General features: G+C 34.8%; 1 protein-coding gene across 3 annotated transcripts in view; it reads right to left on the bottom strand.

The window, feature by feature from the left end:
• Nucleotides 1–12,201, bottom strand: part of COL14A1 (collagen type XIV alpha 1 chain) — a 265,288-nt gene that overhangs the window by 87,209 nt on the left and 165,878 nt on the right. For all 3 annotated transcript variants that reach the window (XM_074201475.1, XM_074201474.1, XM_074201476.1), the window contains 3 exons: nucleotides 10,450–10,592; nucleotides 8,457–8,566; nucleotides 3,211–3,369 (listed from right to left, as the gene is read on the bottom strand). In XM_074201475.1, the coding sequence (XP_074057576.1) occupies nucleotides 3,211–3,369; nucleotides 8,457–8,566; nucleotides 10,450–10,592 (412 nt within the window). The remainder of the gene's footprint in view (nucleotides 1–3,210; nucleotides 3,370–8,456; nucleotides 8,567–10,449; nucleotides 10,593–12,201) is intronic.

Here is a 12,201-nt window from a genome sequence, read left to right as displayed (position 1 = left end):
TAACAGATGCTTAATAAATATGTCTGGAATAAGTGATGCCTGGAACTGGAAGAGAATGGGGGTATAGGGAAGGGAGACTAAGTTTTGTTACAGGCTCACAAATGTCTAGGCACCGCCCTAATTATTGGCATTTTTATCCTTTTAGCTAACAGAGTAGGATAAAAAAGTAAAAATAAAATGGATGGCCAGGGTCAAAGACATGGTATATGAATTGTCTAAGATTCCAGGAATATGTGTTTTGACAGCTAAGTTAAGACCTGCTTGTTATTTCAATCCCAGTAGAGAAGGAAGCCATTTCTTATAAAATCTTGCCTGCTGAGATTTCATCTGCAAGTGGTTTTCCATCTAAGAATGTGTGAATTCAATACAGTAGTTACTCTCCCACTAAACCTATTCATCTTTGCTCCACCCAAATGCCTCAGAAACGAATTTGTTGGGAGGAGAGGGAGGCATGAAGTAAGGCTAAATCTCTAGGGCTGTCCATGAACACTAGTACTTGGGGACTCATTTCAAATTCAGTCAGGATCCAAAGAGCCACAGGGGTTTTTTGGTAGCTGTTGAACCCTCTCAGATCTACATTTTTCCATCTGGAGTAATCATATATTTACATATTTTCTCCATCTCCTTCTCCTTTCCAACTCCAGCTTATTAAAGCAGAAAATAAAGGAACAGGCATAAGCCTAAAATTTAAAAAATTCAACTCCTATCTATGACAGCAAGATTTGGACTTAAACATCTTAATTTGTGGCTTATGCATGCCACAGTTTGAGAAATGAATTTAGAGTTATCTGTCTCCCCGACAATGAAGATGCTTCACTCCTCAGAGAGATAGACTTGAGCCCCAAGACCCTCTTTGACAGAGTCCATTTCAACACAAATTGTTTGATGAGTGGGCAGTTTGCAAATCGACTAAGTAATCCTCTATAGGCTGCTAGGTTCAAACAAAAGCAACTATTTCTCTTCTGTTGCCCTTACAAAGAAGTCCTTTGATGAGTGACTGCTGTAAATTTGCCTTTTGTCTGTTATTGCAGGAATTGGACCACAGAAGGAACTCTGTTGAATTGCTTTTCTATTGTGGCAAGGGTACAAATTTTGTGATCCAGAGGCCTGAGTTCCAAAGACCTTTTTTGTTTTTCCTTCATAGATGATTGTCTAGACATTTGGAGTCCAAGTTTTATGTAAGTGGTGCAATTAGGAAAAAGTGTGATTTATGGGGCTGGAATGCTATCTATTCCATGCATGGAACATGCTGATAATGGTAAGGCAGAATGAAAAAAAAATTCATGAAGCAATTGGGTGATAATTAGTTCAATTCTCTTCCCAGGATTATAGATTTAGAGCTGGAAAGGTTCTTAGAGGTCAATGAATCCAACTCTTTCATTTTACAGATGAGGCAATTTAGCCCTATGGAAGTTAACTTATTTGACTAGCTAGTGAGCATACAAGACAGTATTTGAACCCAGGCCTTACAAACTCTAAATTCAATGCTTTCTCTAACATACTGAGCAACTTCTCTCTTTCATTTCAACAACAATATTTCCTTAGTTGTATTTATTTAACTTGCTGTTAGGGAACTTTCCTTAATGAGGGAGACAATATGCAAAAAACTACAAACAAATAAGATATATACAAGGTAAACTTAAAATAATCTCATTCAGATGAAGAAAGTTGGAAAAACTGTAGCCATGGGAGACAGCTAATAAAGCATTTATATAGAGTTTTAATATTTACAGTGCACTTTACATAAATACCCTGATGGGCAACTGTTATTATTAATTCCACTTTTACAGATGAGGACACTGAGGCTTAAAGAGGCCAGGGGATTTTCCTAGGATAACACAGTTAAAAAAATTTGAATCAGGATTTGAACTCAGATCTATCTGACTTCAAGTCTTGTACTCTATGCCATCTATCTGGCAATTACCAGTGAAAATGCATGAAAAAGGGTATGATCTGGATGACCTGCCCAGGTTGGATGGCTCTGGGGAGAAGATAGTGAGTTTAATTTTGTGCCTGGTAAGCTTTAACTTATCTCCCCAGTAATTTGGGGATTTTTGGAGGGAAAAGCAGAAATTATTTCAATCAGTAGAACTCCTATAATAGTTTTGTTAAAACTACTTGTTCAGATGAAATGCCTATTAGCTCTAATTAAGGAATAACTTTAAATAAATCCTAATTAGCAGTGAACAGGTAGTGTTATTGTGTGATGTAAAAGGGTGTTCAGGATTTTACTATGTAGATAATGAAAAGAATGTGCTTCCTTGGCCAACTGAAAGCCTACAAGATTTAAATTCCTCATTACATCATGAAAGATACAACTTGTCAGAAAAAAAAGTACGGCCTAAACACATATACATTTTGGCCCACCTAGTAAAAATTTTCCTCATGTTAGCTTTCATGACACCAGTAGACAAACTTCTCAACCAACCTTTGAGAAAGCTGACTTTCCACCAAAGATACATCAAAGGTTAAGATGTATTCTCATGGCTCTTTCATAGCTATATAAACTTGGATCCCATTAAAACTCAGTTCTGAATTAACTGTTAATGTTAATGAAGCCATGGGAATGCAGCCCCCATTGCTAAGGTGGAGTCCAGAATCTTTATTTTACTTTCTTAGCTTAAAGTTTGAAGACTGAGAAGATGAATTTAGAAAAGAAGTTCACTTTATCCTGGAGGCTCCTGCCTCAGAAACAGAGGCAGGATTACTGTCTAGGTCATGGAAGCTAGTTTTTCCTTCTCCTATCCTTGACCTATGAAAGAGCACTGGATGTGTTTCCCCTGAAAAAAGATCCACAATTATAAAAAATCTGTTCTCTAACGATATACATGTTAAAGATCAGAGGAGAAGGAGCTCACACAGGAGCCAGAAGGAGAGGCAAGGCTTCATGATGACAGAGGGCCTTGTTTGAGTGATTAACATTAGAAGGAACAGGATTTAAAAATGCCTTCAAGGACCAATCTGTATCAATTGACATATTACATATTTTAATACATATAGCGAAGAAAAGAGAAATAGTAGGATGAAAATTTTTATTCCAAAGTCAAATTATAATTTTTGGGTCGATTGACAGGCTTGGTCCTTCTATATAAGTGACTGAGGGAAACATAAAACATTATATTAACTTCACAGAACAAAATTGACAGCAATCACACATTTCCATGGGTCCCAGAAATTTTCTTGCAATCTCACTTATTTTTTTTCACTTACTGGAGCCGAGTTTTCCTTTGGTCCTCTGGATCTGACCATTCTCCCCAAGACTTCCACGCCATTAGAAGTGATATTGCCAGATGCATTTACTGACTTTTCACCCACTTGCTTGCAGTCAATGAATACCTTGGCCAAAGTCTTGCTAATAGCAATATGCAGCTGGAGGGGGGGGGAAAGAAAGTTCAGGTAAGAAAAAAAGAAAAAAAAATTACTGACAGACTTTTAATATCATTTCATTCCACTCCTGTAAACACATATTTATTAAGCATTTACATATACTAAACACTGGACAAACAAAAATAAAATAATACCTACTCTCAAAGAACTTGCATGCTACTGGACAGAATGCAATGTATGTATACCTTTTCAAATATTCTGCTCTGCTAAGGATTACGACATGAGAATTCATCTTGTCATTAGGGCAACTGAAGATTTGTGTAAGATATTTGTATATGATCTAATAGGTTCTGGTTCATAGAATAGAATGTACCAAATTTTCAAAATTCCTAGCATTTCAATATTTTAGCAAAATACTTGACTGAATCTTATGGGTAAGACAGAGAGCTATGAGCTAAATAATAGTACAATTATGTGAATTCAGAAATGATCTAAAAGCTGAATCCCACATTAAGTAATATATCAACTTGAAAGGTGTCTTTAAGAGAGCACCTTAGTGATTTGTTCTTTTCTCTGTACATCTTAAAGATTTTTTCAACAAGTTGTATACAGGTATAGAATATGAGAGAAAACTGCAAAGAGGAAAATTTAGGCTTTATGAGAGAGAGAAAAACTAATAATGAGTGCTATTGAAAAATGGGATATATTGCTTCAAGAGATGGTGGGTTCCCCTTACTAGATATCTTCAGGCAAATACATTTATCAGATGTCACCTTGTAAAGGGGATTCTTTTGGACACTGGCTAAATTAAATGACCTTTGGCACACTTTCAAACCTTGAGATTCTGGAATTAATGGCATTAGGAAGAACTAGATGACAGAGACAGTCTTCAAAAAGATTTTTGTAGGCTAGAACACTGCACCAAATCTAGTAAGAAATAATATATGATAAATGATGTGATATGCTATGACCTGATGTGATATGCTATGATATAATATAATATCACATTCATGCACATATGTATACATGCATACAGCCATACATAAGCAGCTAGGATAAAGTGCCAGGCTTGGAGTCAGGAAGACTCATTTTTATTGAGTTCAAATTCAACCTCAGATATTTATTAGCTATGTGACTTTGACCAAATCACTTAACTCTGTTAGCCTTAGTTTCCTCATCCATAAAATGATCTGAAGAAGGAAAGTGCAAATCACTTCAGTATCTTTGCCAAGAAAATCCCAAATGGAATCAAAAATAGTAAGAACTGACTGAAAACAACCCAACAGTAATAACAACATACATACATATGTATGCATATATTTATTTATATATAATCATACATTGGGGTTAAAAAATCAACATTACAAATACAAATGGGGGAGATGTGTCTAGACAGCAGATCATCTAAATCAGATCTCAGGGTTTTAATGGATTGCAAGCTCGCAATGAATGAGTCAACAGTATGGTACAGCTGCCAAAAAAGTTAATGAGATTTTTAGTTTGCATTAAAAGATGCCGATGATAATGTGGTCAAATCACATCTGGAATAATGTGTTCAGTTCAGGAAAGCACATTTTGGAAAAGTCAGAGACTAGAGATAGTCCAGAAGAGAGACCAAGATGACACAGACCCTTAAAATCATGCCATATGAGAGAAAATATAAAAAAAAAGTTGTGTTTAGCCATTTGGAGAAGACTTGGAGAGATATGCAAGCTGAATTCAAGTATATGAAGGGCTGATGTATGGAAGTCAGATTCTTCTTAGCTTCAGAGGACATAGGTAGAATTGATTTAAAAAAATAAAATTGGGAAAATTGGGAAAAATTGCAACAGAGCTATACAAAATCAGAATGGGGGTGGCTAGATCACTGGCTTCAGACACTTAATAATTACCTAGTTGTGTGGCCTTGGGCAAGCCACTTAACCCCATTGCCTTGCAAAAACTAAAAAAAACAACAAACAACAAACCAAAAAAAAACAAAATCAGAATGGGTTCCCTTAGGAGGGAAGTAGTTTCCTTTCATTTGAGATAGTTAAGCAAAAGCTGTAAGACAATTTGTTCAATTTGGGATTTAGGTACTAGATTATGATCAATTCAGATTCTGTGATTAAAAGTAACTTAATCCAAAAGGTCAAAAATATTTTAAATTGCAAAACTTGATGCTAAAAATCATTTGGAGAGCCTCACTTCCATTCCTTTCTTGATTTCAAGGCTAAAAACCTTTTGCCATATATCAACATAGTAACACAGTACTTTCAGAAAACCCAATTCATAATAATCAAAACTTATGAAGCTCATAAACTAGAAAGCATCGATTCATATTATGAAAGGAGAGTTCACTTTACAAAAGGAATCTCAGAAGCACATTTAAGTAAGTATTATCAGAGAATTAAGTTGAAATAACTACTTGAAAGAGAAACTATAGAGCAAAAAAGTATATGACTAAAATTAACAATGTTCAATCAGAAATGAAAAAAGTTATCAATTAAGAGATGATTCTAGTTATGGAGGAAATAGGACTGAATTTTGAAAAATTTAGTGTGCTCTCAACTTTGTTGGGTGCATATATTTTTTAAACAGGGGCAGTACGTTGGAAGTTTTATGATGGAGGTACAGGGATAAGAGGAAAGGAATTCTTGCACAGTTTAAAGAACCTGGCTTTAGTTTGTGGCTTTCAGGAAGACTTTTTTCTAATTATCCTCACTTATTCTATGCCTCTTAGTTTTGCTGGCAATGTATATGGAACTTAAAATTTACCTAAGGTTCAGAAAATAAAAAGTTTCTTTGGAATGAATATTACAAGTTCATCATACTTCACAGGATATCGTTGGCTAGCTTTTTAAGAGTTGTGAAATTTCAAATGTAGTGCTTTTTTTCTTTCAAACTTTCCTTTGGAGCTGTGCTCCAGATTCTGACCAGGAAAAAAAATTCAATGCCAAGTAGAATTTAGGAGAAAATGAGAGTAAACGAAAAGAGGCCACTAAAGGAAACACCTTTAGCCATGAATTGCCTCTATGAGGCTTTTAAGAGCAGTACTGATAATATGGCCCTCAACTTCAAATCTAAATATGAAAAAGAAATATTTTAATTATGTTGTTGCAATTTTTGTTCAATTAAAAATAAACTTTTATAGATGTTCTTTTTTTACCTCCCTATTTGTCCCATTCCTATGATTTCTAACCCCTGCCCCTCCCCACAGTTGTATAAATAGAATTCTCTCTTATAGCTACAATTAAGTAAAACAATTTGGCAATGACTGATAATGATATGTTTCATTTCAGCTTATGGTCTACCACTTCCCTGTCATGGGGTAAGAGGTATTCTTTACCATAAATTCTCTGAAATCAAGATTGGTAACTTCATTGATGAAAGTTCTGAAACTTTCAATTTTCATTCCAAATTCAGATTATGACAGAGTAAGAAAACAAGAGATAAGAATAACAGAATCTTAGTAGTAAAAGGAATCTCAGAAGACTTTTCCTCATCTGTTCTTGATGAAAAATTCTCCCTCTAAAAATCCCTAGCAAGTTGTTATTTCAGTCTTTGCTTGAAGATTTCCAGGGAAGAGGGTCAATCTAGGCCCTTTGGCAGCCCATTCTACTTTTGGGCAGTTCTGAAAGTTAGGAAGTTTTCCCTTTTCCTAAGTTAAACTCAGCCTTTCTACTGTTTCCTCCCATTGTTCCTTGTCTGCCCTCTGTTGCCAAGTCAAACAAAATTAGAGACATTTTTCTCAGATAATTGAAGACAGCTATCAATTTGGCCCCTAATTCATCTCTTTTCTAAGCTTCAAAATGTTGTTGGGGTACCATGGGCCATATCTTAAAAAGAAATCACATAAGAGTTAGATGAATGCTTATGAAAAAAAATACCAAATGACTAAATGCTACTAATGAAAAGTGTAAACTGATTGAGGAATATTTATTATAAAAGTTGGAGTCATAAGCATTGGGGGATAAAAAGGGCAAAAAACAATCCGTGAACTCAAGGAGTTTACAATCTAAAGGGATTACACAGCCACAGTTCTGTGCCCTCTTTATTGACTGAATGGGGTCCGACTTGAGCAGAGTTAAGTGAGAGTGAGAACTTAAAACTCCTGTGTTCTGAATCCTGTGCCTCTCTTAAGATTTTAAACTATTTTAATTTCATTCTGAGTTAGGAGAGCTAAAGAACTTTTTTTGATTTTTAACGTGTGTGTGTGTGTGTGTGTGTGTTAATTAGGGAGCCTTCTTCCATTTACAGCCCATATGTTAAACAATAGCAATGAATCTCAGGAAGACAATCCTTCACTAAACACATGGAAAAAAATGAGAAGTCAAAAAGGACACCTTTCCATATAACTCCATGGTACAATGGATAGCTTTTTAGATGTCTATGTCAAAGATTCTGCTTGTGTGTTCTAGTGGAGTCATAATTATTTTTTAGTGGAAGTAGAGTTAGTATAATACAGTGGGAAAAGTACTGAACTTAAAGTAATGTGCTGTAAGTTCAGTTTTCAGCCTTTCTAAACCATACTCTCTATGTGTCTGGACAATTTTTTCTGAGTCCGTTTTCTAATCTGTAAAATGGATGAGGTTGGACCAGATGACTTTTAAGGTTCTTTCCAATTTTAAATCTGTATTTTTTTCTATGGAGCTTGTTTTATAAAATAATGAAGGTGTAATTAATGGGATTAGATTGCAGATGCCAAGTTTTTAAAAATAAGGACAAAGAATTTTTATTAAGCTTCCTGGATGACTTTTTTTGAGACTGGAGGGGTTAACATATGTGCTTGCATGCATGTGTCATGTGTGAGTGTGTGTATGTATGTGTGTTTGTGTGTATATGTGTATAGACCACCTTCCAAGATACCTCAACTGCAAATATTTTCATCTGTGTGTGAAGAAGTAATTAAAGAGACCATCAATCCTTTCCATTCAACATATGAGTATTTTTGTTCTGTAGCTATAGATGATATTTTCATAGTAGGGATGTTAGATCTTTCTGGCAAGGTTGCCTTGTTTTATATCTAAATCTTTATACATAAACACATTATGTTCTTACAACATCATACACAGCACACATTAACACATACATTTTATTAATTCTCTTGCTTTGACCAATACTGTGTAATAATAAAAATTATAGCTGACCTTGTGAAAACTTCCATAGAATATTTTCTTAATTTCAGGCCCTTCAAAGGTTACAGTTTGAAAATCCCCCTGGTAGTCATAGTTGAAGTAGGTAATTGTCTTGCCTCCATCTGTTTGGTAAGAAAATGATCATTATATGAATATAATAAAAACAAACATAATTAAAATGAATACATCATAAAATAGGTGAGTGATTTCTCTTCCCCCTCCCCCATCTTAGGAGATTGATGTCTGCCTTTGAAACTAAATTGAAACATAACTTAGAGATAAGGACAAAAAGGTTACTAAGCCCTTGCTATTCATAAGTTCTTTTATTTTCTCTAGGATGCATTTAGGCTGCTATTCATTCATGAAAATGAAATCACTCTCAGCTGTTCACTTACTGTTTTCCTTCCATCAAAATCTCAATCGTTTTTACAAGGAGTTTGGATATATCCAAGTCTAACCTCCAAATAAGCCTTTGTGAACTTCACACAAATAGTCAATACAGGATGCAGATTCTAAGGCAATTCAAATCCATATTCTTTCCACTTTACCTTGCTAACATCACTTGTTCCTCCCCACAACCCAGGCCTGAAAGATGCATAGTGAGGGTAAGAGTTGCAAATCAATAATTCTGATAAAAATAATATTCACAATTTCCATTTCATCAGTTCATGCAACTGAACTGATTAGTGATTAAGACTACTTCCAAGATACTTCCAAGATACACCATTTCACTGCAATTCGATTCAATTATTTATTAAGTATCTCCCACTGCCAGATACTTTCCTTGCTACTTGAATACAAAGAGAAAAATCCAAGATGGAACGATGAAATAGCATCAATTTTTAAATTATAAATAATTATAAATTAATCATTATAATTTAATTATAAACTGCATCTAGGTCAATATTCCAAGGATAGGCAAAAGAATAATTATTAATAACCTACTTTGTATATTCTAAAGTAGTTTATTACAGATAGGATTAGGAAAGATAGTTATTCTGCCACCTTTCTCTCTTCTGAGGCAATGAGTCTATGAAATCACATCCATTTTAATTTTTTCAAAGCTTAAAATTCAACAGCTGATATATACTATCAGTATAGTTTATATTAATAATATATATTTTTGGGTTCCATAAATCTTATGCTTTAATAGATCTATGCTCTTCACTGTCAATGACCTGCATTCTGGACTTTACATAATTGCCCATCCTGGGCAATTTTTGTAGCATGGTTCCTGGTATACAGGAAGCATCTAATAAATGCTTTACCAGTATTTGTCCAAGATTAAAAATTATCATTCTTATACCCCCCTCACCCTACTCCCTATTCCCTTTTCCAACTGTTCTAAGGGTAGACACCATTACTAAAAAAAACTGCAGAGGATTGAGGGCCATTTTGTATTTTCCTTTGTTCCATGGCTTGCCATTAGTCAAAAATTTGAAAACTAAATGATCAATGTGGCAGTGCTGAGCCTTTGCTTTGTTACCCTAGAATCCAAAGTTTATGGTCAGGACTTTAAGCCTTTCCAAACCCTACTAGGTCATATGCCTTTGAAATGCAATATATATAGAGAGAACCAAAGTTTATATATTGATAGAAAGTGACTCTTCTGTTTAAGAATTAGTGTATGTAGAGTATTTAAAATGCTCCTCTGATGCCTCATTATAGAGACAGGGACTCTAGGTTCTGGGGAGACCAAACTCTCACAACAGATGATTAAATGAGGACTAGCCTGAAGGTTCACAGTCTAAATGATAACTACCACATAATACATTTTTGGACTGTGGCAACTAATGAAGATCCTTTGCTCTGGTGAGAAAAGGTCATAATCTACATTGTATCACTGATATCTGCATGGATAGAAAGTACAGATAATAGCACAACATCTAGCCTTTAAAATTTCTTTTATAAAATGATATCCATACACATGCACAAATAATTGAAAACACACACACACACACACACACACACACACACACACACAAATCCAGGTTCAAATACATACTGTCTAAGATGACTCCAACAAGTGGGTCAGAGTCCTTATTTAAAATCTCCCAGAGAGCAAATGGTTCTTGTGGAGTATCAGGCAAAATGCGGAATAGAAAAGAGATGGTGTAGTCTGAAGGCAGTCCCTCTGGATGCAAATATCTGTTAAAAGATAGAAAGTCACAACATTTTAAACAATAACTGTATCTAGAGATAAATTTGTGTATTTGAGACTGGGAATGGACCATGCATTAAATCTTCAAATTCCATTTCTTTAGCCACCCACTCCCATTAAGGCCCTTATTGCCTTATGCAGAAAATCTTTCATTAGTTTCTGTAGTTCTATTTAGTAAATAAACTAGGGAGTGGATCTTAAAGTCCCTTTGTATGGTGAAAAAAAGGAATCAATTGGAAGACAGAAGAGCTTGAGGTCTGACTGTCTTACTACTTCAGTAGATAACTTCTCTAGACTTCAGTTTCTTAATCTGTAAAATGAGATTGTGGGACTGGATGACCTCAATGATTCTATGATCCTGTAATCCTTCAAATGCTAAAATACTACAACTTAGATCTCTCAGAGCAGTATTATTCAACTACTGTAACTACACCTCACCAAGATACCTCTACTAGCTAAAATGTTAAATTCTGGAGATAATCATCTCAGATGTCAATATGAGTTCTAGAGATTTAATAATAAATGCTAAGAGAATAAAAATCTCCAAATAAAAGTCCAAAATTATTTCCAATAATATCTATTATGAGACCACAATAAAAGAACGTGGATGGACCTTGTAAATTACCATAATATAACATTGTTCTGAAATATATCATTTTAGATGGAATTGCATTTTCATAAAACTGGAAAGAACTCGGTTTTTTTTTCCATTTCAATCTGACTAAATTAAGAATCATTCAAGTCTTTATCAAAGACCTTATATGCCATGCACTATGATAGAGCTGGAAATATAAAGACAGAAGTGACATAGTTCTTTCCCTCAAGGAGTTTATGTTCTATAGGAAAGAGAGCATATAAATATGTAGATACACACATATACATATATATAATATATACATATATAAACACAAGATATATTCAAAGCAGATACAAGGTAACTTTGGTGGGAAAGGTGCTAGCCATAAGGAGGTTAGACCAGACTTCATAATGTGATATTTGGACTATCTTCAAGAAAGTCAGTAATTCCAAAGTGACAAGGTAAATGATGCTAGTGCTGAGGCACAGAGAGGGGAGAGGAATAACTAGATCATTGTACCTAGACTATAGAATCCACGAAGGGGAGTAATGTGTAAGAGGCTGGAAAGCTATTTAGGGATCAGGTTGTAAAGAGTTTTAAATGTCAGAGAAATTTATAGTTGTTTGAGGCAAGTTGATAGTTAACTAATGGAGTTCACTAAATGGAGGGTGACTTGGTGAGATGAATTCTTTAGGAAAATCGCTTTTCTGATTCAGTGAAGGATAAATTGGAGAGGGGAGAGACATGGGGTAGCAACACTTATTAGCAGGTTATGACAATAATTCAGTCAAGAAACAATTAGAGATTTAATGAGGTTGGTGACTATGTGAGTGGAGAGAAAGGGACATAAGTAAGAGATGTAGAGACAGAAATGGCAAGATCTAGCAAATAATAGGATAGGTGGGGTCAAAGCACAGAGGGGTTCAGGATAAGAGAGCACTTGAGAAGGCAAAGAATGAGAAAAGGCCATCTGAGAAAGGCATTTAAGAGATCATTGAAAACTTTGGAGAGATCAATGT

The sequence above is a fragment of the Macrotis lagotis genome, chromosome X, assembly GCF_037893015.1.
Source record: "Macrotis lagotis isolate mMagLag1 chromosome X, bilby.v1.9.chrom.fasta, whole genome shotgun sequence".
Classification (NCBI taxonomy): Eukaryota; Metazoa; Chordata; class Mammalia; order Peramelemorphia; family Peramelidae; genus Macrotis; species Macrotis lagotis.
This window is presented reverse-complemented; position numbering and strand designations above follow the sequence as displayed.